General features: G+C 46.8%; 2 protein-coding genes across 8 annotated transcripts in view; one reads left to right on the top strand and one right to left on the bottom strand.

Annotated features, from left to right (window-relative positions):
* The window catches only part of TG (thyroglobulin), a 275,111-nt gene that overhangs the window by 57,672 nt on the left and 193,808 nt on the right, over positions 1–23,631 (bottom strand). The window lies entirely within an intron of this gene.
* Positions 1–23,631, top strand: part of SLA (Src like adaptor) — a 66,884-nt gene that overhangs the window by 20,906 nt on the left and 22,347 nt on the right. For 2 of the 7 annotated variants that reach the window (XM_045398727.2, XM_045398726.2), the window contains one exon: positions 22,492–22,592. In XM_045398727.2, the coding sequence (XP_045254662.2) occupies positions 22,532–22,592 (61 nt within the window). In that variant the 5' untranslated portion in view covers positions 22,492–22,531. Of the gene's footprint in view, positions 1–7,270; positions 7,446–18,706; positions 19,104–22,392; positions 22,593–23,631 lie in introns of those variants that run through there. The other 5 variants (XM_045398724.2, XM_073999497.1, XM_045398723.2 and 2 more) reach the window with 5 other exon arrangements.

Raw genomic sequence — 23,631 nt, 5'->3', positions numbered from 1 at the left:
CAGACCAATAGAAAAAATAGGGAAGGTTGGTGTTATGAGACACCCTTGAAACAATTCCCTTCATGGGGCCTAACAACACCCAACACCACCAACACCATACACCGTACACCCTATACCATACATCATATACATGGGAAGACTTTGTCTTTTGTCTGTGTCCTTAAACAGAGTTCACAAGGATCTCTGTGCCCTTTATAGAAGATAGACTCTAAATTGGCACCAAGGGAAGATAAAATACATTTCAACATTCCTGGCTAGATTCCTCTTTGCTTAGAAATGAGATGCCTGTTTCCTCCTCTACGTTTCCGTTGGAGCAGTGTTCTCTTGAGTGGGGCCTGTGTGACAATCCACCAGAAGCAGGAAGGCTTACACAGGAGCGCAGCCACAGGAAGTGAGCAAAGAAAGCAACGTTGCAAACAACTGAAATTGGGTCCTGCTCAGAGAACTTCCCAACCTCTGGGAACATTGCTGACCTCTTCATCAACCCTTGCAAGGCTAAGAACAGTAAGGTCTCCCTTGATGTGGAGGCTAGGTTGAGCAGAGAACTTCCCAACCTCTGGGAACATTGCTGACCTCTTCATCAACCCTTGCATGGCTAAGAACAGTAAGGTCTCCCCCGATGTGGGTCTAGGTTGAGCAATAACAGAAGAGAACAGCTTGAACGAATCAACATATCCATGCAGCTCTTTGCAGCAGACAGCTGTGGTGGACAAAAAGCGGCTACTTTTTTTTTTTTTTCCTTCTTCTTCCTGAGAATATTGTTAGTGCCAAAAGACCTCCCGAAGATTCTGATGACATATACATTTAGGCTCCACTCCAGCTGGAGAAATCAGCTCATCCAGATGGACCACTGATCCAACTTTGGAGATGTTCCAGAAACATAAACTTTTATCTCCAGAGAAACAATAGGGTCTGCTCTCCCCACAGATGGTTTTCATAGTTAGCTTATTGTCTTCCCCAGAGGTGAAAAGTCACCATTTACAGTGTATGTACTTTAATTCAAAAGGCACAACCTTCATTTATTCTTTTATTGAGGGATAGCTATGGATCACATCTTTGGGGATAACCTCTGTGCTAGGCTACGTGGTCATGGTTAGACATACTCCTGCCTTCCCAAGCTCAGGCTCCAATTTGAAAGGAAAGAAAAGCACCTCTATCTGGTGGTCCCCTCCTATGTGCCTTGCACTGGACCAGGTGGGCTGTACACATTATTATGTATGGATTCTCATGATAAAGTAGTATCAGAAACATCACTAGGCTGAGAGAAAGAATCAGAAAGCCCCACAAGATCACACAACTCCTAAGTACCTCAAATCCTCTCTTGCTCATTACTCCAATATGCAATGTGTCGCATTCCTACGATACAGATAAAACACCAAGGGGCCTTCTGAGAGGGAGCAATCATTGTTGGCTGAGAGGCATCTGGGAAGATGCATGGACAAGGTTAGCTCTGGGTTGGGCCTGAAGGGACCTGCCCCATGCCCTTGCAGGGGGAAAGGCATCCACACAGGAGAGGAAGGGCAGTGGTGAAGCGCATGAGGAAGAGGTGAGGGGCTTGTCTACAGTGCACAGTGGTAGGGGAGTTCCTATGGTGAGTGGGGCATGGAGGCCTTAAGTGCTGACATTGCCATGGGGCTGATAAGGAGGGTGGAGAACAGGTTGATGAGCTTTGAATGCCAGGAAAGGGGTGAAGTGGATCCTGTGGGAAAAGGATGAAGATGGTCCTGAGTTTGGGGCAGCTGCTTGAGGAAGATGACTGCAGGGCCTGAGTCTTATTTGGAGACACAGGGCTGAAAGAGGATGGGAAGGGAGCATTGGCAGGGAGAGGTGGGATGTGGGAAGACCCAATGGGAGGCTAGTGAAATAGTGACAGCAAATTTCCTACTTCTAGAGCTCATGAGCCTAGGCCCAGTGGTGTCACTCATCAGCTGGGTGACTGGAGGCAACTAAGTTAAGCCCTATCAGCACCAGTTTCTTCAGGTGATGTCTAGATACATAGAGTGAGTTGAAAGACTAAATACATAATATAAGCAAGAGCCAAGTTGCATTTCCCCAAAATTCATTCCCTTTCCTTTCTGTCTGCTCCTTGAACACAAGAATTTCCAGCCCCAAACCTTTGTATCTGTTATGTCCTTTGCCTGGTGTTTTTTCCTCTTGATTTTCATATCAGAGTCACTCTGGACTCATTTCAAATGTCACCATTCTAAGGGGAGAGTTCCTCTTACTGTTCCCATGCCCTCAATTCCCTTCTATGACTTTACTCATTTATTTCTCTAACTTCGTACCCAGAGCAATGCCTAACACATAGAAGGGGTTCAAAAAACTGTTATTAAATAAATTATTGTATGAGTGGGTCAGCACTCATCCAGCCATAGAGGGGGCAAAATTTTACTCTCGAGAACTTCTATCTTGCACGCGATCTTGAAGGTCATATGGTTTGATATGGGAATCCCATCAACAGTTTTATAGCACCAAGTGTCATGCCTTGCATTCAATCAGTGGTATTGAACTTCTCTAGCTTACACTTGGTTTTCTCCATAGATAGAAAGCTTTCTAGTTCCCAAGACTGCCTTTTCCTTCTTCCAAACTTTTGAATATTTATGTTGAAAGAGGAAAACAAATCAAGCTATGAAGTAGGAATGGAAATCTGCTCATACTGCATCAAGCTGTGACTCTGACCCAGCATGGGGCTTCAACATCACGTCTACCGCATGATGCTGAATTGCCTTAGGAGCTCTTCACCTCCTAGAACCTGGAACTCCTCTGAGACCTGAAGCTGGAGAAGTGGCTTTTTATTGCTTCCCTTGGGAAACCCATCAACCCCCAGTTGGAGAAATATAACAACTGGCTCCTGACAACGCTAAGCGTGTAAAGCTAGTTTTTACATAGGGGAACATTTCACTTTAATAAAGGTGATGACCACAGCCTAGTGGTCATCACACTGAGTGGTCATCACACTGAGTGATTCTCAATCCATGCATGGCTGGCATTGTTGTTATTTGCCTATGGCCATTAGTCTCGGCCTGATAGCTAATTCTAATTAATTTGCAAAGTCCTCTGGAAATCAGCTGCTTCCTACACAGATGGTACTGGGTGTCTCTGTGAGTCCTAAAGCCTGACCTCCTGATAGTGTCATTCGGCCAGTGCGGCAGAGCCTGGCCTGACCCCATGCTTACACTTGACGTCCTTGGTGGGGGCATCACCTGCTACGTGTTTTTGTCTTTGCTTCTTGTGCTCAGTACATGGACCTAGAAGACCAAGCTGCTGGGATGGAATCTAATGTGGTCCGGCCATGCCTCAGTGCCATGAAGTTCCTGTGTGAAACCAGGAGCCCTAGAAGTTTCCTGGTCTCCTCTCCTGGGCCCCTCCCTACCGACGTCTTTCTTTATACCCTGGGGTTTTGATCTGTGTGTCTGTCTCCTCTGCTAGATCAGAAACTCCCCGAGGGCAGGGAGGGATGGAGACACGTTCATCATACACAAACTGAGAATTCTCTCCTTATCTGTCCTCTGAATATAGGTTATACATACACAAAATTTACAATAGATGTTGGCAAAATTAAGTAATTCAGCAAATACGTAATGAACACTGTTTTGTGCTGGGCTTGGAAAACAGGGATAAAGAGTTTTTGGCTTTGAGCTCCTTGAGGGTAGGGCCTAGTCTTGCCTGGCACATGTTCCAGTTACATGCATAGCGTCTGGCACACAGTGAATGCTAACAAACGTTTGTTGAATGAATAACTGAATGAATGTATGGAGTATGAAAAGCATGCTTGAATAAATGACAATATTCTTGGAATCAAGACTTCTTCATAGATTAGAAGAAAAAGGTGTGTGAAACACTGAGGAACAGTGTGGAAAATGGCTGGGACAGGAATGGTCAGGGTGGTGGAGGAGCAGGGAAGACATGGAAGCGAACTCACAATACAATCCTCCTTGACTGGGCCTCTGCGGTGAGAAGTCCACCTCCTGCTCTTCCTCTATTTTCCTTAGGCAGTTCGTGGCTCACATGCTCCCACCCCAGTTCTTGACAGCAAACTGCTCCTCCTTTAAGATGCAGCTCACAGGCTGCCCAGACTGTAGCTTCCAAGCCCTAATTCCCTGGGACTCCTGAACAGACCGCAAACCATTTCCTCTTCTTGGGTTAAGTGCATGATGGTGGAGAGAAAGGATGGGTGACACAGCCACCCAAAGGAGCCTTGCTATACAGCAGGCTTCTGAGATGTGTACCAGGGAGCACAGGCAGACGTGCTGCAAAGCTGAGTCCACACAAAAGCAGGAAAACCAACTGGCCTCAGGGCAGCACTTTACAACCCAAGAAAGAACAACCTTCACACGTGTCTTATTTTGGGATGGGTATGATCCAGTGGTTCTCAACTGGGAGTAATTTTTGTTCCCTAGGGCACATTTGACAATTTCTGGGACATTTTTGGTTGTCGCGACTTGGAGGGGTGCGGGGTGCTCCTGGCGTCTAGTGGGTCAAGTCCAGAGATGCTGTGGCATATCCTCCAATGCACAGGCCAGTCCTGCAACTCCACCACACACACACACACACACACACACACACACACCCCAGAGAATGCTCTGATTCAAAATGTCCAAAGTGCTGAGGCTGAGAACCCCCTCGGGGTTACTGAGAACAGAGGCCTAAGGTCAGATTAACCTGTCTAGCATGGCATCGGGTTTCAGCCCTGCCCTCTCTGGTTGGGCCCAGGGCCGACACCTGCATTCCATTCCCCTGCTCTGGCACAGCCCAGGCTTTGGGATAGCACAGCGTCCAGTAGGAGGAACACTTTCTCAAACCTACCGAGTTTCCTCAGTTACCCCTGGAGGCCAAAGGGAGGTCATAAATACCCTGGGGCTGGGGGTCAGGGGAGGTTAGCAACAGCCCCCCCCCGGTCACCCAATGACCCACTGGAAAAAGAGAAGAGCCTGCAGCCCTGACCTCCAGGGTTCTGCATCCTGCCTTTCTCCTTCTTTTGCAGCTTCTCCTGTGAACAGGACCCGTTGAACAGGAACCCACTCTATGGGCCTCTCTCTTGTCTGCCTCTGCTTCTGACTTGAACATCTTTAGGGCTGATTGTCTTTCCCCAAAACGTTTAAAGCTTGTGTGAAACCAGCAGTCCCTTGCGTGCACACCTGTCATGCCCTGGCTTGTCCCAGAGCTGGCTTGCTTTCCTCCTACAGTTCTCAGCCTAATGATATCTCCAGAGAGAGCCCATCCCCCCACAACTGGCCACCTGTGCAAAGTAGCACATCTGGGCCCCTTGGTCCCATCAACCCACTGAGTTTCCTCAGTGGGTCACCATAATTGATAGTCACATATTCCGTCTTTCCCATAGGACTCCTCCTATGTGAAGTAGTAGAATCTGCTGTGTAGTATATATTCAAATAACTGCCACCCCATAACGTTCTTTCTAGTTCTCTTCCCGTGACCCACACATTGCACCAAGTTGCCATGTCTCTGTAGTCTCCTTTAAGTTAAGTACAGGGAAGGGCAGGGCTTTTGCAGTTTATTTTTTATTATTATTATCTTTTTTTACAGCTAAATCCCAGTTCCTGGAATATGCCTTGCTCAATAAAGTTTTACAAAAGAAATGACAGGGAATAAATTCAGAGCCTCATCTGTACTAGATTCTTGCTTGGTAAGTGTCTATTAAAAAGTCATCACAAAACTCATACCTCTGACTATCAGTCCAAAGCTCTGTTGCTCCTCTGTGTGAATTTGGGGGGAAATCTCCACTTCTGCATATTTCTGCCTGTCCCCTCTTACCTGTTAAGCAAACTGCCCACTCAGTCTTTTGCAATATTTCCTTTGTACCTTCCCAGCATGCTCTTCGCGAGCGGGTGTTTTCACAAGTTGTCTAAGGAACCATCTCTCTAGTGCAGAGTGCCTGACTGCTAAATTTAGAAGCAGCTCTGAGGGTTTTGATTCATCTTTGCAAACTACACAGAGTGAGGTTTCCAAATGACTGTCCCAGGGTGGCTGTGTCGGCCTCACTGGACTGGGGCCTGGGTCACCAGCCGTAGATTCTGGCCCTGGCTCTTCTTTGGGACTAGCTGTGTGATTGTGGGCAGATCAGTCAAGTCTCTGATGCTCTGTCCACTCTGTGAGGTGTCAGGGGCTGTGAGGGGGTCTGAGGGCCACCCCAGTGTGGTTACCTGGCATTCCAAGCTCAAGTAAGCAATTCCCAGTCTATCTTAGGGTCAGCATTGCAGAAACTTTTACCTCTTTCATCAATAAGCTCTGAAGCCCCACGTACCTGAGTTTCTCTTGATACCCACACACTTTAAGTAGGGAGATTTTATATGCAATATTTACATAACGTATAACATATACAACATACGTTTTGTAATATATAACATAAAGACTCATGTATTTTAGCATCAAACTCACCCAAAAGTTGCAAGAGTAGAACAATGCACACCTATATCCCCTTCACCTAGACTTACCAAGTATTAACATTTTTTCCCGTTTGCTCTCTGTCTCTCTCATTCTCTTTCTGTGTCTTGATATATAGATGTAGATGTATTAGGTTGGTGCAACAATGATTGTGGTTTTTGCCGTTACTTCTATGGCAGAAACCACAATAACTTTTGTGCCAACATAATAGCTGTGGATATAGGGATGCAGCTTTTCTTTTAAGAAACTCTTTGAAAGCTATAGCTGTCATGATACGAGACATCCTCTTGGTCATCATGTGTCCCCTAAGAACTAGACATTCTCCCACATAAGCACACTATTATTACCATGTCCAAGAAACTTAAGACTGGGACAATATTATCAATTGTGCACTATATATTCAAACAACTACCATCCCATAATGTTCATTCTAATTCTTTTCCCTTGACCCACACATTGCACTAAGTCATTGTGTCTCTTTAGTCTCCTTTAATCTCAAAGCATTGCTCTGGGGTCCATTCGGCAGTGACAGAAGGAAGCCGCAAAAACTGGGAAACCGAAATCAGAGAAGCTGCAACTCTCAGCCACAGCCTTTGTGGGCCCAGCGAGCTCCAGGGATGCACAAGAGCAAATTCACAGCCCCACCAATTTGCCTTCTAATTAGAGAAAGAAGACCAAGCTTCTGAAATCCCAGAATCTTGAGTTAAGCTGGCCATATTCTCAAGTGCTTTGTAAAAAAAATTAATAATGCGTCTATCTTCCCAGTCCTTGCAGAGAGAAGCCTACTCAGAGTGGTTAGTGAAAACAGGAACCTGCCCTTCTGCAAGCCCTGTGCCTTCCTCGTTCCTAGCAGAGGAAGTATGCGGCCAGTTTAGCAACTGCAGTTCTTCTGGGTAGCATGGGCTGCTTCTCCACACTCGCGAGAGGCCCGGCTGCCTGTTTATTCCGGAGCAGCAGCAGTTGACAGACGGAGAGGCAGTGACTCTGCGCCCAGCAATCCCTCTGCAGACAGCTCCCACAGGAGTCATGCACAGTGTGTGAAGGTATTTTGGGGGGATGTGGCAGAGATGGGGTGGGGAAAGACTTCGGGACCTCTTCAACACACAGTTGGCAGGGGTCGACTTTCTGGAGCCAGAGAGGAGCTCCCTGAGCACAGGTGGGGCGATGTCTTGAGAGGAGCCCAGCTCCCAACCTGGTGCCCAGCACACTGCAGTGGCTCAGTGGGTGTTGGATACATAATTCTGTGGGGAGAAGGGCTGGAGGAGCACGGACAGGATGTTGCCAGAGGAAACATTCTGCCAAAAAGGCTTGCACTTAGCAGGCTTCTTACAAAGGACAATTAGGATTTGCCATCAGAATTCCTAGCTGTGCAACCTTGAGGGAGTCATTTAAACCTCTCCAGGCCTTCATTTTCTCATCTGTAAAGTGACACTGATGGTACATAATACACCCAGGTATAGGGCAAAGTGAAGAAATTGACGTATGCTAAGTGCCCAGGCCACTTTCAGCATACAGCAGGTGCTCAGTAAATGCTATCAGGCTGGAGTCATGATGTCTAAAGGTGCATGGAGCCAGGTGGGTTGAGGGATTGCAATAGTGCTACTTGGAGTGTGATTGTATGCATCTTCTTTAAGAAGATGCCGAAGATAATTAATAACAATCTGAGCAGCTGGGATGTGTATGGGGGAAAGGAGGAATCAAAGGAAAGGCAAACATGTGGAGTATATAAATTCTGGAAACAGCATGTTAGAGTTGGAAGAGATTTAGGACAACTGGAATTTTCTAAGGAAAAAGGCACACTCCACATTCTTTTAGGTGCGTACATATGGAGAGAGCTTGGTGTCAAAGAAGTGACCTGAGCTTTGGCCTCAGAATGTCCTCACTTGCGGCTATGCATAGGGGTGTCAGGAGGTGATATCTACCATCCTGAGTGACTGGGGAGGAGCAATGCATAAAAAGTTATTTTTCTGCAATCCTCAGAACAATCCTATAGGATGGTGGTTGTTATTTGCTTTTGAAAACTGAGAAAATGAGGCTCAGAGAAGTTAGGTGGCTTGTCCAAGTCCCATAGCTGGTGGGAGGTAGAAGCAAGTGAGGGGCTCTAAAGGGTTGGGGGAGCCTCAGCGAGAACAAGCGGATGCAGGGCTGAGGCTTGTGTTTAAAGTAGTACCCTCTTCACTTTAGGAAGAGGGTCTTTAAATTGTCTTTAAATTGTCATTCTGTGGTTTGCTATGAGATGCTGAGCTGTGAAACTGGGCTGTGGCGCTTTGAAAACTGGAGAGGTAAGCTCAGGTCAAAATTCTGGCAAGTATGTTGCAACTAATAGTCTCCATTCAGAAGAGTGCTATTTAATACAAAAATTAGCTGGCTGTGGTGGCGGGTGCCTGTAATCCCAGCTACTCGGGGGACCCGAGAGGTGGAGGTTGCAGGTTGCAGTGAGCTGAGATTGCGCCACTGCACTCCAGCCTGGGCAACAAGAGTGAAATTTTATCAAAAAAAAAAAAAGAAGAAGAAGAATTCTATTTAAGAGTGCTTAATATGCTCTGAAAGTATAATAACAACGTTAAAAACCTATGGAATAGACAAATTGAAATCTAATTAGTTTCCTTCACCTTAAACAGAACTAGAATCTAGATCAGAGCAGCAAGATGACAACATAGAAAGACTGTGCTGTAATCAGCCGCACCTAAGTCAACATTCTGGGGCCAGCAAAGAACTCTGTGACTCTGTGCAAGTCACTTTGCCCCTTTGAGTGTTAGTATTTTCCTTGTAAAAAGAAGACCAGTTTCTTTATATGTTTGAAAGAAGTTTACATGTACTACCTAGGAGATAATAGGTACTACATAGGAGCTATTGCTATCATTTCTAAATCAGACAATTAAAATATATCATATCCATTTTATATTTCCTAGGCAGAAAGCTATTAACAAGCAGTACTACATATGATGGATTAAACTGCTAAAGCAATGAGTGGGGCACTCCTCCATTTTTCTGAATATGCATTTCTTCTTGTTCCTCCATCTAATATAAACGAAACAGACAAGGGTAGGTTTGCATTGCAGCAAACTAAAGTCACTTTCTGAATAAAACTTTCCTAAGTCACTTTCGGAAGAAAACTTCCCCATTCTGAATGGTGAAATCTGGCAATGTATTTCCAAGGGAAATGAGCCTTCTTAAAGACAGAAATTATTCATTCTAGTGCGCCTAAATCAGTGCCCTGAATTAATAGATGCTGCTGGGTTTTCAGTTTTTATTTGACATTCATCAAGAATGTATTTCTCCCAGCTCTGAGAGAGGCTGAAACTTAAAATTCCCATCAAACTTTCCAGCATATTTCAGAACAAACCATTTGGTTCTTGTTAGCAGCCAAGGGTCCTGTTCGTACATTTATCTGCCCATCTATCTGTCTATCCATCCTCCCATCTATCCCTCTCTTCCTGCAATAAAATATCCCTTGAGGTCACACCACGTGATCAACTTCCGCCCTCTCTCAATCTCCCTACAAGTTCCGAAGGAAATAAGTACACCCTTTTCAAACCACTTCCTCCTATCTGAGAACCGCTAAGGGAGGAGCCAATTTAATTATGGTAACTCTAGCTAAGACAGCAATTTTAGGGGTCAGGGGGCTCAGTGGTTCTCTTTTGCTGTCAAACAGCTTTGCAAAGTCATGCTTCCCTCCTTAGCACCAGGCAGACTGGAACCAGGGTTGGAGGACTTGGTGTGTATATGTGTGTAGAGAGGGTTGGTGAAAGTGAGAATTGTGCTGGCTTGTGCTTAGGGGCAAAATAACTACCTCAGACGGTCCGGGTTTCCCTGGAAGCGGACCACCTCTTGTCTGTACTGTGCCAGGTAGTTTATATACAATACCTTCAGTCATTCATTCTAACTAACTGAGCTTGCATTATGTGACAGGCACCTGCTAGATCATGACTTTTCATTGAGGAATATAATAGAACCCTATCCTAAGAAAGTTGCCCTGGGAGCAATAAGCATTTAGAGAAACAAATGCATAAGGACAAATTGTGGTACGTGCAGCGAAGGAAATAGAGCCAGGGAGCGACAAGAGAGGGGACCAAGTGTAGTCAGTGCAGCCAGTTTCATTTAATTCTCACACTAACCCTGGGAGCTGAACGTGTTCCCTGTCCCCGTTTGCAGATGTGCCACCTCCCCCCACTCCTCCCCTCTCTCCCCTACATGCCTTCCAAGCCACATGGACAATCGGTTCAAAATATGCATCCTCTGAATGCAAGTTCTAAGCACCAGAGTGTCTGGACCCACCTCTCATCACACTGCTCTATCCACAAACCTATCAATCCACCTGCTGAATAACTATGACATGCATAACCCTCTAGCACACAAGAAAGTACCATAACCTTGCCAGAAAAAAGGATAGCTCTGTTTTAGGCTGCCCTCCATCCCTTTCCTCAGGTCTAAGGGCATGGTAGCTGGGAGCCAGGTTCTAGAGCCAGACCCCTGGATTCCACTCCCGCCTCCAGCACTTTCCAGCTGGGCAAACTCCAACAAGATACGTGAATGCTCTGGCCTTGGTTTCCCCAGTTAGACAAAAGGCCTCAGTGTAATGACGCATACTCCAGAGAGTTGTGGAGGTCAAGTGGAGAGTACATGTAACACACCTAGGACACGTAATTCCTCAATACGCACTGGCACCCCCTCTCCTGTTGCTGTACACAAAGCCTCATCAGGCTGGCACGAATCTGGGGTGGACACAGGGAGGCCTCCAGCTGACCCCTTCACTACTTATAGAAAGGCGAAATGACACCAAAAGAGGAAAGTGACTTGGCCACAGTCTTGGGGGAGTTGACTGGCCCACTGTGGATTCTAAAGACAGACTGTGCAGAAAATGAAAATTAGATAAAATTAGGGGAAACAATTGAGATAAATTCCCCCTCACAGTACTGGAGCCACCCATCCCAGTGATTTTATGACAAAGTTGACAACCACTGTCCAGTGAGAAGGGACAGCTTTGCCATGGTCAGGAACGAGGGTGCCTGCAGACACGGGGCAGTGGGCACTCCAGCTCCCAGGCCTGTGTGCATTCTCCTCTGGTCTCACCAGCAGTCCCAGCTCTTAGAGCATCTGCTTTTAGAATTAAAGTTTCATTAAGCTGGGATGAAGGTATTACTGAAGGAATTAGGAGTGGGAGTAAAAAGATAAAGGATTTACAGGCTGGACCCAGCCCTGAACAAGCCTCGCAACCCTGAGCACCCTCTCCGAGACTCAGATTCCCATGCTGGCCCCAGCCCTGAACTAACTGTATGACCCTGAGCAAGTTACTTAGCCTCTCTGAGACTCAGTTTTCTCGTCTATAAAATGGTATGTTCTTGGGGGCATCAAATGAGTCTGTGTATTTTAAACATCTGCTTTAGGCCCTCCGCATAGTGGATGCCCACTTAGATGAGTCTCTTTTGCTTTGAAAACAGAGAGTCCTGTAGGCAACTGTTCCAAAAACAGATGCTTGTCGGGAGAAAGATTCCATAAAGAGTTGATTTGCTCCAGTCGTGTCTGGATGCGGCCTCTGCTGACTTATGAGGCACATTACACACATCTTTTTCCTACTCTGTCCTCAGAGATGTCACACCCGAAACTAGAAGTCAGCATGGAGGGAGAATTTACACCACAGAAATTGGCACACACTATTAGGAATTTTTCGCCCTGGAACATTGATTGTTTGACATTCACTAGCACACCACGAATCCATGATCTCCTAGGCTCACCTTGTTTCTTCAGTTCCTTTCTTTTCTTTTCTTTTCTTTTCTTTTGAGATGGAGCCTTGCTCTGTCACCCAGGTTGAAGTTCAGTGGCACAATCTCGGCTCACTGCAACCTCCATCTCCTGGATTCAAGCATTTCTCCTGCCTCAGCCTCCCGAGTAGCTGAGATTTCAGCATCCCCCACCACGCCCAGCTAATTTTTGTATTTTTAGTAGAGATGGGATTTTGCCATGTTGGCCAGGCTGGTCTTGAACTCCTGACCTCAAATGATCCACCTGCCTTGGCCTCCTAAAGTGCTGGGATTATAGGCATGAGCCACCACGCCCAGCCTGTTTCTTCTGTTTCTAACTGTTCCCTTCTATTTCCCTATGGAGCATCTACTGAGTCCCAGCCGAGAGTAAAAACAAACCTGCTGGCTGCTCTCAAGGCACTTATAGTTCAGCAGGGGAGACGGGCACTCACCACGCAGTCACACAAATAACCGTTGAATTGGGACCCACCGCAAGGCAATCGGCTTTCCTGAGGAGCTAAGGAGGGAACAGTGAGCTCAAAAGAGGAGCACATTAATAGCAAATTAAAAACATCATGGAGATCTCCTTAGAGAGACCAAGCCCCATTAGACCAAATGCCTGGGAGCTGCAGAGTGTGGGGTTCTGGGGTCCATGTCCCTCGACAAGTGACTGACAGTGAGGGGAGATCGCAGATCAGGAGTTGGTCTTGGCAAATGCTGTGTCAGCTGAGATGCTGATTCCCATCTTACTTGATAAGTTTATGAGTAATGCTGTGATTCACATGTATGAATAAAAAGGAAAAGTAACTCTTGCTGGGAAATACGATGCAGTAAAGAAATCACGGACTTTATAGTCCCTGTGCCTAGATGCCTGGGTGACCTTTAGGATGTTCATGAAAGTTTCCATCTACCTCCACCTTCTGTGATGAAACCTGCCTTTCTCAGGTATCCACATTTGAAATGAAAAGAAAAGGCCTGTTTCCTAGTCATTGTTTCCCCATTCTGTGTAATGGCTAGGATTAAAATAATTGTCTTTACCACTCTTTCTTCATTGCCAACGTTTGCTAGGCCAGTCTGCTTATAGGATCTAGAGGTATCCAGGACCTGGCCTGGGCCCAAACCCCATTTATAGCCTGGTTTTGTCAGCAAATATATTCTAGTCTAACAGAGCCACAGGCTGACTGGGTTGGTGCCCCACCTCACCATCTCTGTGTGTTGGGGGACTCTGTGTACAGAAAGTCTATCTAGAAAGAAAGAAATGGGTGGGGGAGGCTCTTTTTATTTCCATGAAGTATCAAAGCCACGTCAGGAATGGCCTCTGCTGCCCGCTCCGTGTGCCAGACAGCTCTTCATAAGACACCCACTCACTGTACTGACACGTCTGGGTCACTGAGGCCCTTGCGTCAATGTGGTCGTGAGCCACGGAGACTGTAGGCTGTGAACAGCCCTCAACACCTTCTCTTGCCAATCCTTCCATGAGAATACCCAAGAAGTCACATATGACTATGTCCATGAAAGACAAAAACAAAAACAAATGAAAGAATGGTCTAGTGACTTAATAAAGAATGGAATTGGATCTAGAACTAGATGTACCATATGACCCAGCCATCCCATTACTGGGTATATACCCAAAGGATTATAAATTATGCTGCTATAAAGACACATGCACACGTATGTTTATTGCAGCACTATTCACAATAGCAAAGACTTGGAATCAACCCAAATGTCCATCAGTGACAGATTGGATTAAGAAAATGTGGCACATATACACCATGGAATACTATGCAGCCATAAAAAAGGATGAGTTTGAGTCCTTTGTAGGGACTTGGATGCAGCTGGAATCCATCATTCTTAGCAAACTATCGCAAGAACAGAAAACCAAACACCGCATGTTCTCACTCATAGGTGGGAACTGAACAGTGAGATCACTCAGACTCAGGAAGGGGAACATCACACACGGGGGCCTATCATGGGGAGGGGGGAGGGGGGAGGGATTGCATTGGAGTTATACCTGATGTAAATAACGAGTTGATGGGTGCAGTACAGCAACATGGCACAAGTATACATATGTAACAAACCTGCACGTTATTCACATGTACCCTACAACTTAAAGTATAGTAATAATAAATAAATTTAAAAAAATTAAAAAAAAAAAAAAAAAAAAACAGGCCTAAATTCTGGCTTCTTACCATATCTTAAAACGACCTTAAAATGTACACTAGGATATCTCCATCCTCTTTTGGTCTTAGCATAAAGTCCATCCTCTCTGTTAGCCTGAGACTGTATGAGATTCCCTTCTGGGCACTCAAGGGTAGAGGGGGCCAGCACACAGGCTCCTGGACACATGGGTCAGGCCCACAGCCTGGTTAACAGATAGATGGGCATGGCTTCTCCTGCAGGGGATGGAGTGCTGGGCAGGGAGTCATGCATTCATCCAAACTTAATGTGTGACCTTGAGCAGGTTGCTTGCCCTCTCTGAGTCTTTCCCTTGTCCTGTCAGAGTGCTGAGTTGCTACTTTTCAAGTGATGCTTTATGACGCCCCAGGATTGAGGTATCCTATTAAGAGTAGTAGAGGGATGAGATGCTGAGCTGAGCCCCCAGCCCCATGCAGCTACTTGCTTTCATCTGTTCTATGTATTGAGCTTCTGGGGAATTTTTCTTTTCTTTTCTTTTCTTTTCTTTTCTTTTCTTTTCTTTTCTTTTCTTTTCTTTTCTTTTCTTTTCTTTTCTTTCCTTCCTTTCTTTCTTGATGGAGCCTTGCTCTGTCACTCAGGCTGGAGTGTGCTGTGATGTGATCTCAGCTCACTGCAGCCTCTACCTCACAGGTTCAAGTGATTCTCCTGCCTCAGCCTCCCGAGTAAGTAGGATTATAGGCACCTGCCACCACGCCCAGCTAATTTTTTGCATTTTTAGTAGAGACAGGGTTTCACAACATTGGCCAGGCTGGTCTTGAACTCCTGACCTCAGGTGATCCACTTGCCTCAGCCTCCCAACGTGCTGGGATTCCAGGCGTTTGAAATATCTTAGGTAAGAGGATCCCATGTTCTTCCCCAGGAGCTCCTGAGGGCCTCTGGCTTGGACTCAGGCCTGAGAAGAAGGCTGGGGGCTGCATGCCCTCTCTGAGCTGGCCATCTGCCCCTGTAGGTCTTACCAGTGCTCCTAGAGCCCCTGGTATGCCGCAGCCCTCCTCTGCAGTGCAGAGAAAGGAGAAGCAGATGGGGGTGGGGTGGGAGCAGGTAGAATAGTCCTGTGGCTGCACCTGCCCTAGAGGAGAGCAGGGGACTATGTGGGTCACAGGGCAGGCAGCCCTGGCAGCCCCCAGCCTCGCACTGGGAGAGGTGCACCTGTGGAGTGAGGTCAGGATGTGGTGGGTAACCCCGGAAATCCTGCCAGGGAGACCACCGGATGCTAAGCCCCTGTGCCAGCTCTTATTTTTCCTGAAACCAAGGGTCAGACCACAGGCAGCACTGAGCAAGTCCCTAGTCAATTGTGCCAGTACTGGGTACAGTCACGGCAGGAAAATCGTTGAGGCAAAAGAGCCATGACAAACTGTTCAGCCCAACCCTTTCCCCATCAGATTTGAGGACTCTTTGGCCCAGACAGAGGAAGGTACTTGCTCAAGCTTGCACAGTGAGTTAGCCAACCCTAGCCCCTGCTTTGGTAAATTTTTAGCTGCCATTTACCAAACATATCTCTGCTTTAGATATGACCCATAATTTCAACCTCAAAACAACCCCGTAGAGCATATACTTGTATCCCAAAGTAGTGGATTTGAAAATCGAGGCTCAGAGAAGTGAAGCAACTTGCCCAAGGACACACAGCCAGCAGGTTGGGAGCTGGAATCTGCACTCAGGCCTGCCTGCTTTGAAAATCTCTTCTTTAAGGCGCCCTCATTCTTTCCAACCTTTTGATTATAAAAGCAATTCATGCACCTGGGAGAAAATCTGGGTATTTTAGAAATAAGTAAGCAAAGAAGAAATTTAAATTCACGTATAAAATCATTACCCAGAGAGAGTCCTTGGAAACATTTTGGAAATTTCTCTTTAATATTTTTCCATATGTATGCATTTGAGTGGCATAGTTTTATGAAACGGAGATACTAAAAGCACAGCTAGTATTCCTTTTTGTTTCTTTGTTTTGTTCCACAGCAGTAACAGTTTTTTTTTGTTTGTTTGTTTTGTTTTTTTTGAGACAGAGTCTCACTCTGTCGCAGGTTGGAGTGCAGTGGCGTGATCTTGGCTCACTACAAGCTCCTCCTTCCAGGTTCATGCCATTCTCTTGCCTCAGCCTCCCAAGTAACTGGGACTACAGGTGCCCACCACAATGCCCGGCTCATTTGTTTTGTATTTTTAGAAGAGACGGGGTTTCACCGTGTTAGCCAGGATGGTCTTGATCTCCTGACCTCGTGATCTGCTCACCTCAGCCTCCTAAGTAACAGCCTTTTAAAAATAATGCTGTGAAAGGCTAGAAAACATTCCTTGCAATTCACTCCTGCCCTTTTGACCACAGCATGCCTCAACTAGCCTCTCTCTCTTGTTTCTTCTGCTCCAGCAGCACTTCTGCACCCTTCACCCCCACTGGAAACCCAGACCTGGGCTTCCAAACACTGCCAAGTGACATCCAAGAGATCTCTCAGGGCCTCCACTGTATTAAAGTTTCCCCCAAAGTTTATGCTTCCTAAGGTTTGCTTTGATGACTTTTATTTTACTGTATTGTATCGTATCGTATTGTATCGTATCGTATTGTATCGTATCGTATCGTATCGTATCGTATCGTACTGTATTGCATTGCATTGCATTTTTGAGATGGAGTTTCGCTCTTGTTCCCCAGGCTGGAGTACAATGGTCTGATCTCAGCTCACTGCCACCTCTGCCCACTGCATTCAAGTGATTCTCCTGCCTCGGTCTCCCGAGTAGCTGGGACTACAGGCATGTGCCAACATGTCTGGCTAATTTTTGTATTTTTAGTAGAGATGGGGTTTCTCCATGTTGGCCAGGCTGGTCTTGAACTCCTGACCTGACGTGATCTACCCACCTCAGCCTCCCAAAGTGCTAGGATCGCAGGTGTGAGCCACCGCGCCCAGCCTGATGACTTTTAAAAATCACTTTTCTGTTGCCTTCTTGGGTTAGCCAGAGGACAGAAAAACAGGGCAGCACTGGTGGCCATTAGAACACAGCTTTTAGAGGCAGGCAGACCCGGCTGGAATCCCAGTTTCACCTCTTCCTAGCAGTATAACCTTGGACAAGTCACTTAACTGATCTCAGCTATAAACTGCGGTTGTTCTGAGCAACCCAGGACATACTGGCTGGACAGCGCTTAGCTTTGTGCCTGACAGAGGATGACCAATTGTGGGATGGGGGTGTTCTGGTTATCACTGTTGTTGTTGGCATTCACATATATGGTAGACAGTGAGGCTTCTCCACTTGCTGTACCGTGTTCCCATGCCTTAGAAGAAGGTCATATGAATGGGCTTATAGCTGTTACACTTTGCAGCAGAAATTTCTAAGGCCAAAGGGAAGGTAGCATCCCTAAGTACATTTTCAAATTAATTCTGTCACCAAGGGTTGAGTTCCTGGCTTTATGACCTGCCTTCCCTTGGTTGGACTTCCTCAATTTCTCTCCCCTTTGGGAGAGAAATAAAGGGGTTCGGGCTACCCTCCTTCCCAGCAGCAAGGCCAGGCATCAGAAGCACAAGATGGACCAGGTACACAGAACTGTCCTGGGACGCTGTCCCAGGAATGGAAGGTTCTGAGAAGCCTCCCCACCTGGATCTATAAGACAATGCAGAGCACACAATGAAAGGACCCAGATCTGCAAAACAAAAACCTATTACGAGGATATGCTGCTGGCCGTCATATCCCACATTGTCGATGGCAATGCCATGCCAGTATGTGACCTCTCCATGCCATGCTTCTGCTCAAATGGCAGCCAGCCGCACACTGACCAGAGTTCCTTACATTGGAGAGACAGTGGCATGGTCCTGAGCAAAAGGTGTAGGTCCTGAAGTCAGGAGATGTAAGGTTTCCAGCTCCAGGGCAGTGGGCAGGTGACTAAACCCCGTTCTCACACTAACAAAGTAAAAGATTATCTGCCCTCGGGAATGCTTGTAAGATTAAACACAACGATATCTGCAAATTGCCTCCCAGAAGGTGGTTGTACACATTAACTGTCTTCCGTTGATTCTGAAGCACATAAAGACAAGAGTTGGGATTCTGTCTAACGGGACTTCATTTGAAAAATGCCAATGGTTGTTTTATTAATAATTTTTAAAAACCATTGAGTCTTGATTGCTACAATTAAATGGGGTTATAAGGCTCGCTCTTTGGAGATCATCTTTTTTCACTCATCTCATTTTTCAGAAGAGGAAACCAAGGTCCAAGTTCACACAAAGGAAATAGCATTGGTCCAAAGACCGAAGGGAAAATAAGGTAATAGCAGTTATGATTCTATGACCCAGAAACCTAAGAGTTATACCACCAAGGAAAGGGAGAAAGAAATCAAGAATTTGTAGAGCCAGTGTTAATTAACTCATTTCTCTTTTGCCCTTTTCTATTGTTCTTAGAAGCAATTATGTCTCCGGTACCCTCTCTCCCACCTTCAGCCACTGCATAAAACTGTCACGGATTAAATCAAATTGTTCAGCCATTTCATTAGAGAGACTCCAGCTCTCATTCTCTGGGGGCATTTTCACTCTTCTCAAATAAAAGCCTCTTTCAGATAAGTTAACTCCTTCTTGAAGACTGTAGAAAGCCACTGAGCAGACCACTAAAGGGCTGTTGAGACCTGATGGTTTTTTTGGTAGTCATACAGCCCTGACACAGCCCCTTCTTTCACGGAGACTGAACTCTGACTGGCAAGACAGAACAGGAGGGAGTGCAAGCAACAGGAGAGAAGAGTGTTAAGGTAGAAGAACCCAGGCCTCCAGGACTGACTCAAACTTTCTCATCTTGTGACCCTGGGTACGTTTCTTTTCCTGGATGAACTTCATTTCTCCAATCTCAAAAATGCAAGTTTAATTTTTTTTTTTTTCCTGTAGTGGATTGCAGGACTCCCTCCAAAATAGCACACAAATGCTTGAGAAGAATGATAGAGCTGTTGGGAAGAGAGAGGATGTTGGAATTCTCTTTGATGGATAGCAAAGTCTTGTTCTGACTTGTTTTCTGGAATGGTTGACATAAAGGAGGGGAGAGATCAGACATTGTGGTGGGAGCCTGCTGCTTAGAAGCAGCTTGGGGGAGGGGACAGAGGGGAGGGAAGGCTGGCCAGGCGGGGGGCACCCTGTCATCTGGAGGGGTGGAACCTATGGGGGCAGGGTTTCTGGGCACAATCACTAGGTGTTGAATGACACTCGATGAGTCAGGCTGAAAGGACAGAAAGGCATTGTTGGGACAGTTTGCTGTGTCTGGGGACACCGGAGATGGTGGCAAATCGGCGAGGCCAGCATACATGTGGTTTCAGAGTTAGTTCTGCATGTTGAGAACTTTCCCCAGAAGCCCGAAGGCCTCGGTGATGATAAACAAAGAGTCTGAGGAACCAAGGCAGCAGGCAGGTTCCAGGAGGCCCAAGGAGCAGTACAGAGGCAGGCATGTGCAGGACAGCCTGTGCGGGACAGCCAGTGCGTGTCACACGTGTGTTTCCCAAGGCCTGTGCGGAGCAGCCTGTGCATGTCACACGCATGCTTCTGAGGCCTGTGCGGGACAGCCTGTGCATGTCACATGTGCTTCATGAGGTCTGTGTGGGACAGCCTGTGTGTGTCACATGCATGCTTCCTGAGGCCTGTGCAAAGCAGCCTGTGAATGTCACACATGTGCTTCCCGAGGCCTGTGTAGGACAGCCTCTGCATGTCACACGCATGCTTCCCGAGGCCTGTGTAGGACAGCCTCTGCATGTCACACGCATGCTTCCCGAGGCCTGTGCGGGGCAGCCTGTGTGGCTACAATCCCCTCAGGGCCAGGGAGGCTGCCTGGTTTGCCTCTTCCCTCTTGCCTGACTTGGGCCTCAGAGGCAGCACACTCCCACTATGTGGGTGGGATCCTGACTTCCTCAAGTCTCTGGCCCAGGGCCCAGCACCGGGTAGATGCCCAGGAAGTGTCTGCTGAACTGCGGGGAATGTGGGTTGGAGTCACACCACCTGTTGTGTTTCTGTAAGCATTTTGGGGAAGCACATTTCCTGGGTACCTTCGCCAGGCTCAGGGATGGAGACACCGTCAACGTATCCCTGCCCTCCTGGACTCCAGGTGTTGCTGTTAGAACCTGCCCAGCTGCTAGAAGGTTCCTACAAGGTAGAGGCCCTGGGATTTTAAGTGTGGATGTTTTTCTGGTTTGTGAGGATGGTAGGGGCAAGAGTGGAGAAAGAAGGGCCCGATCCTTAAATTTGCAAGGGCATCCTCTTTTCTAGTCACAAAGATCAATAGGATCCAAAAAGGATGGGATTTGCACTTCACTTTAAACATGCTGTCCGTTCTAGCCAACCCTTCTGTGGTGCACTATGAGTTTATAGCTTTTGCAGGCCTTGTCATTGTCTTGGGAATATCACTAAGCATTAGCTTGAGTAGTAAGTGACAAGTTATTCATGTAAATGTCTAAGATACATGGACTTTTAAACAACTCTCATTTTGGTGTTCCTTGTTTCTTAATATAGTAGGAGTCTCAGCTCACACCGCCCCTTCCCTTAAATCAGGGAGCTGTGCAGACCTCCCTCAGCCTGGGCAGGGCCTTCATCTGAGAGTGTACTTCTTTCCAGAACCTGTACACATAGGGCATGGAGACAGGATTCAAGGCCAGGGTGGGAGTTGGACGGGCTGACTTTTGTGCCCTTCATAAGGTTCGATCCGGAGCTGCAGACACAGGTAGGTGGGAGATTAGTTTCCATTTGGGCTAGAGGCCGACGGGGCGACCCTGTTCCATCTCTTCTCTTTGACCCCACAAAGCAGAGAGAGCTCTGTTTATGGATGTGGGCTTCCTCTCCGTGCTTCTACCATCCAGAGGGAATGTGGCTTCCCTAAAACCCTATTCTCTGACAATCTATGTCTCTTTCCAAAATAGTCGTATGAAGGTCTAGACTTGGAACTTTTATCATTAAGGACAATCAGTAAACAGAGTAATAAGTAACATGTACTCTATGCCAGGCCATGTTCAAAGTGGTTCCCATGCTTTATCTCAGTTAATTTTGTAACCACAACCCAACACTGTTCGTTCGATTAGTGTCCTCCCAAATGATTAGAAAAAGGTTAATGACTTGGCCAGGCACAGAGGCTCACGCCTGTAATCCCACCACATTGGGAGGCCAAGGCAGGTAGATCACCCAAGGTCAGGAATTCAAGATCAGCCTGGCAACATGGTGAAACCCTGTCTCTACTAAAAATACAAAAATTAGCTGGGTGTGGTGCGTGTGCTTGTAATCCCAGCTACTTGGGAGGCTGAGGCAGGAGATTCGCTTGAACCCGGGAGGCAGAGTTGCAGTCAGCCAAGATCATGCCATTGCACTCCAGCCTAGGCGACAGAGTGAGACTGCGTTTCAAAAAAACAAAAACAGAAAAGGTTAATGACTTGCCCGTAGTCATCTAGCTTATAAGTACACAGCGAGAATTTAAGCCTGGGTGGTTACCTTGGAAACTGTTATGGAGCAACCCAGAGATTTAGCATCAGTGGTTCAAATCTCAGCTCAACAATTACTTGCCATGTGACCTCACACGAGTCACTTACCCCCTCTGAGACTCAGTTTCCCTCACTGCACAATAGGCTTAAGCATGATGCAAGGACTTTACAATGATCAAACGTAACAGTCGATGTGAAAGGGCTCCAGCAGCATGCAGCCGGTACGCAGAATTGTTAGGACGTTTTCCCCTTTCATCCTTTGTTAAAGCATGCTGACAAACTCAAACGGATGACAAAAAGTAGCAGCAGAAAGTACCTTGTCTTCATGCCTTTGGTTGTACAGACACACAGCTCTGTACTCTGAATTCCTGGTGCACAGAGTTGATGGTGAGGGCCCCTGAGTGGAGATACTTTCTGGGCCACCTGAAATGCTGCTTGGTTTCTCACACAAACCCTGCTGTGGCTGCTTACCATCCTCAGCGAGGGTGCGAAGGAATGGAAACTTTTGCCACCAACAGCATTTGCTAGCAACTTCCCTTTCTGTGGTTTTTCTGTCATTCCCTTGATAAAAGAACTTGAACTGCGCAAAAGTAACCAATCTTCACCAATCTCGTCTTCACATATAAACAGCCGCCTTTCAAGAAGCAAGCTGCCAGAAAAATGATGCATGATGCTCTCTAAACTGGGTCATTCTCCACTTGGAGGGCTCAGGGCACGGTTGACTTTCCCCGTCTGTCTCCTATACCGTAGGCTCTGGGCATCACCAGCGGCCCCAGGGAAAAAGAAAGAAATGGGAAACAGCATGAAATCCGCCCCTGCACCTGCCGAGAGGCCCCTGCCCAACCCAGAGGGTAAGTCTGGCTTCTTTGGTGAGATGCTTAAGTCTGTGCTACAAGAGCCTGTGGTAAAGACTGGGCATTGGTGGATGCTGATAACTACTTAAATGGGGCAACGGGTACTGAAGGGCTCATTATATCCGTCTCTCTAGTTTTGTTTGTGGTTCAAATATTTCATATTTAAAAGATGAAAAGGATTGGATGCTTGGCACACCTGAAGGATGTCAAATCTTTGGCATTTTGAGATGGATCTCCAAGATCAGCTGGTTTAATCCCTTTATTTTCCAGGTAGGGAAACTGAGCCTCACAAAGGGAATGGGATCCACATCATTGGGCATTTGCTGATAAATATCCAATTCAGGCTCATCTGATTCTGAAATCTAGACTCCTGTTTACCAAACTCTGGCAGCCCATAATATAATATCATCCATATAGTTAGCCCCGCAAGAGCTGGATCTGTGTTACTTTTCTAAGCTAGGCACCGTCGTGACATCTTCCTGAAAACAAAGGAATCCTATGTCCCATTGGTGGGACTGCAAGGTAACAGGCATTCTCAGGGGAAGAGCCTAATATTGCAGGTCAATCAGTGATGGCAAAAGTCAGCTTTTTGGAGAGATGTCAGGTTTGGCTAGATTCTCAAAGCTACAAAGAGTCCCTCAGCAACTGGTCAGAGGCCTGGGAGGGAACACCAGTGAACGATGGGCAAAGGCTGAACATCAAATCCACCATGCTCTGGGCTCAGCTATGCTGGCCCCTTCTAATGGCCTGACCTTTATTTCCTCTGATTCCTAGTCCATAATTCTCATCTTCTGGGGTCTTGGGAAAGGGACGGTTAGGAAGGCTGGGGGGCACCTTGGACACTTCTACTTCTCACCTTACATGGTAGCATTTGGGGTCTGGTGTCCCATCTCCTAGCAGGGGTGACCACACATGGTTCCCAGCAGCCCCTGCAGCACTGCACTGGGAGGAGTTCACTGGCACAGATGGCTGCCCTGTCTGCCCAGCTTGACAGGGGAGTGGACTGTGCCAGGTTCCTGCGCTGCCTCCAGGTACT

This window comes from Macaca fascicularis, chromosome 8, assembly GCF_037993035.2.
Source record: "Macaca fascicularis isolate 582-1 chromosome 8, T2T-MFA8v1.1".
NCBI classification, from domain to species: domain Eukaryota; kingdom Metazoa; phylum Chordata; class Mammalia; order Primates; family Cercopithecidae; genus Macaca; species Macaca fascicularis.
This window is presented reverse-complemented; position numbering and strand designations above follow the sequence as displayed.